Source organism: Pyrgilauda ruficollis, unplaced genomic scaffold (genome assembly GCF_017590135.1).
Source record: "Pyrgilauda ruficollis isolate IOZ18807 unplaced genomic scaffold, ASM1759013v1 scaffold1856, whole genome shotgun sequence".
NCBI lineage: Eukaryota > Metazoa > Chordata > Aves > Passeriformes > Passeridae > Pyrgilauda > Pyrgilauda ruficollis.
Genome location: NW_024517607.1, coordinates 1701 through 3791, shown reverse-complemented (window position 1 = coordinate 3791; position 2091 = coordinate 1701). Strand labels below are relative to the sequence as shown.

Sequence of the window (2091 nt, the reverse complement as noted above, 5' to 3'; positions counted from 1 at the left end):
GTCCAGGTGACACAGGAGCAGCTCCGTACGGCTGAGGCCGCGGTGGGGGTGACTGGGGGTAACAGAGGTGACACAGGTGATCTCCAGGTGTCACAGGTGTCTCTGTCCGCCTGTCCAGGTGACACAGGAGCAGCTGTGAGCAGTCGAGGCCACGCTGGGGGTGCAGTGGGGGGGACTGGGCAGTGACACAGGTGTCACAGGTGCTCTCCCAGGTGACACAGGTGTCACAGGTGCTCTCCCAGGTGACACAGGTGGCGCTGTCCCCCTGTCCAGGTGACGCAGGAGCAGCTGCGGGCGGCCGAGGCCGCGCTGGCCCTCAAGCAGGAGCTCATCGATCGCCTCAAGGCCGAGGCCGAGCACCAGCGAGCGGCCCTGGAGACCATCCCGGTGCTGCAGGCCCAGGTGGGGCTGGGGGTCCTTGGGGGGTCCCTTTGGGGGGTCCTGAGACCCCCCCAAACCCAGGGCAATGTTCTCAAGGTGGGGTTGGGGGGAGCTGGGAGCATCAAGGGGGATTTGGGGGTTCCCACAGGGGCTTGAGGGGTTCTGAGGGAGCTCAGGTGGGTCCTGGGGAGGTCCTGACCCCCCCCAGAGCCCCCCTGAGGAGGTTTGGGGGGGCCCAGTGGGATTTGGGGGATCCTGAAGGAGTCCTGACCCCACCCCACAAGTCCCCCTAAAATCCAGGCTGACGTCACCAAGGCGGAACCAAGGGAGCTCTGGGGAGATTTTGGGGATTCCCTGGTTGGATTTTGGGGAGTCCTGACCCCCCTGGCCCCCCCATGTCCCCAGTGTCCCCAGGCCGACATCCACAGGGCAGATTTTGAGGTGGAATGCATGCCATTGGACGGGGGTTGGGTGGATTTGGGGGTTCCCTGGTTGGATTTGGGGGTTCCCAGGTTGGATTTTGGGGTGTCCTGACCCCCGGGTGACCCCACTGTCCCCAGGTCGCCATTTACTGGGCAGATTTCGAGGAGGAGCGCGTGGCACTGGGGGGGTTGGGTGGATTTGGGGGGATTTTGGGGTTCCCTGGTTGGATTTTGGGGTGTCCTGACCCCCGGGTGACCCCAATGTCCCCAGGTCGACATTTACTGGGCAGATTTCGAGGAGGAGCGCGTGGCACTGGGGGGGTTGGGTGGATTTTGGGTGGATTTGGGGGTTCCCTGGTTGGATTTGGGGTTCCCTGGTTGGATCTGGGGGTTTCTGACCCCCCAATGTCCCCAGGCTGACATTTACCGCACAGATTTCGAGGCAGAGTGCGCGGCACTGGGGGGTTGGGTGGATTTGGGGGTTCCCTGGTTGGATTTGGGGTTCCTGACCCCCTAATGTCCCCAGGCCGACATTTACCGCACGGATTTCGAGGCAGAGTGCATGGCATTGGGGGAGGTTGGGTGGATTTGGGGTGGATTTGGGGGTTCCCCGGTTGGATTTGGGGGTTCCTGATCCCCCGGTGTCCCCAGGCTGACATTTACCGCGCGGATTTCGAGGCGCAGCACGTGGCACTGGGGGGTTTGGGTGGATTTTGGGTGGATTTGGAGGTTCCCCGGTTGGATTTTGGGGTTCCCCGGTTGAATTTGGGGGTTCCCCCGTTGGATTTTGGGGGTTCCTGACCCGCCGGTGTCCCCAGGCCGACATTTACCGCGCGGATTTCGAGGCGGAGCGCGCGGCGCGGGAGCAGCTGCACGGGCAGCGCGAGGCTCTGCAGGAGGAGCTGAACCAGCTGCGGCTGCGGCTCGGCGGGGACGGGGCCCGGTACGGCACTGACACCCCAAAAACACCCCAGAAACGCCCTGGAATACCCCAAAACCACCCCAGAACATCCCAAAAACACCCCGAAAAAAAACACCCCAGAAACACCCTGAAACACCCCAAAACACCTCCAAAACACCCTGTAACACCCCAAAACCACCCCAGAACACCCCAAAACCACCCCCAAACACCCCGAAAAAAAACACCCCAGAAACACCCTGAAACGCCCCAAAACACCTCCAAAACACCCCGTAACACCCCAAAACCACCCCCAAACACCCCGAAAAAAAACACCCCAGAAACACCCTGAAACACCCCAAAACAACCCGTAACACCCCAAAACCACCC

General features: G+C 62.0%; 1 protein-coding gene across 1 annotated transcript; it reads left to right on the top strand.

The window, feature by feature from the left end:
- Positions 1–251: 251 nt before the first annotated feature.
- LOC121352218 (NF-kappa-B essential modulator-like) lies at positions 252–1885 on the top strand (the record flags this gene model as incomplete). The annotated part of the gene is made up of 2 exons (XM_041464981.1): positions 252–402; positions 1622–1885. Coding segments are annotated over 2 exons (415 nt in total), but the record flags the coding sequence as incomplete, so codon positions are not given.
- Between the last annotated feature and the right edge of the window lie 206 nt (positions 1886–2091).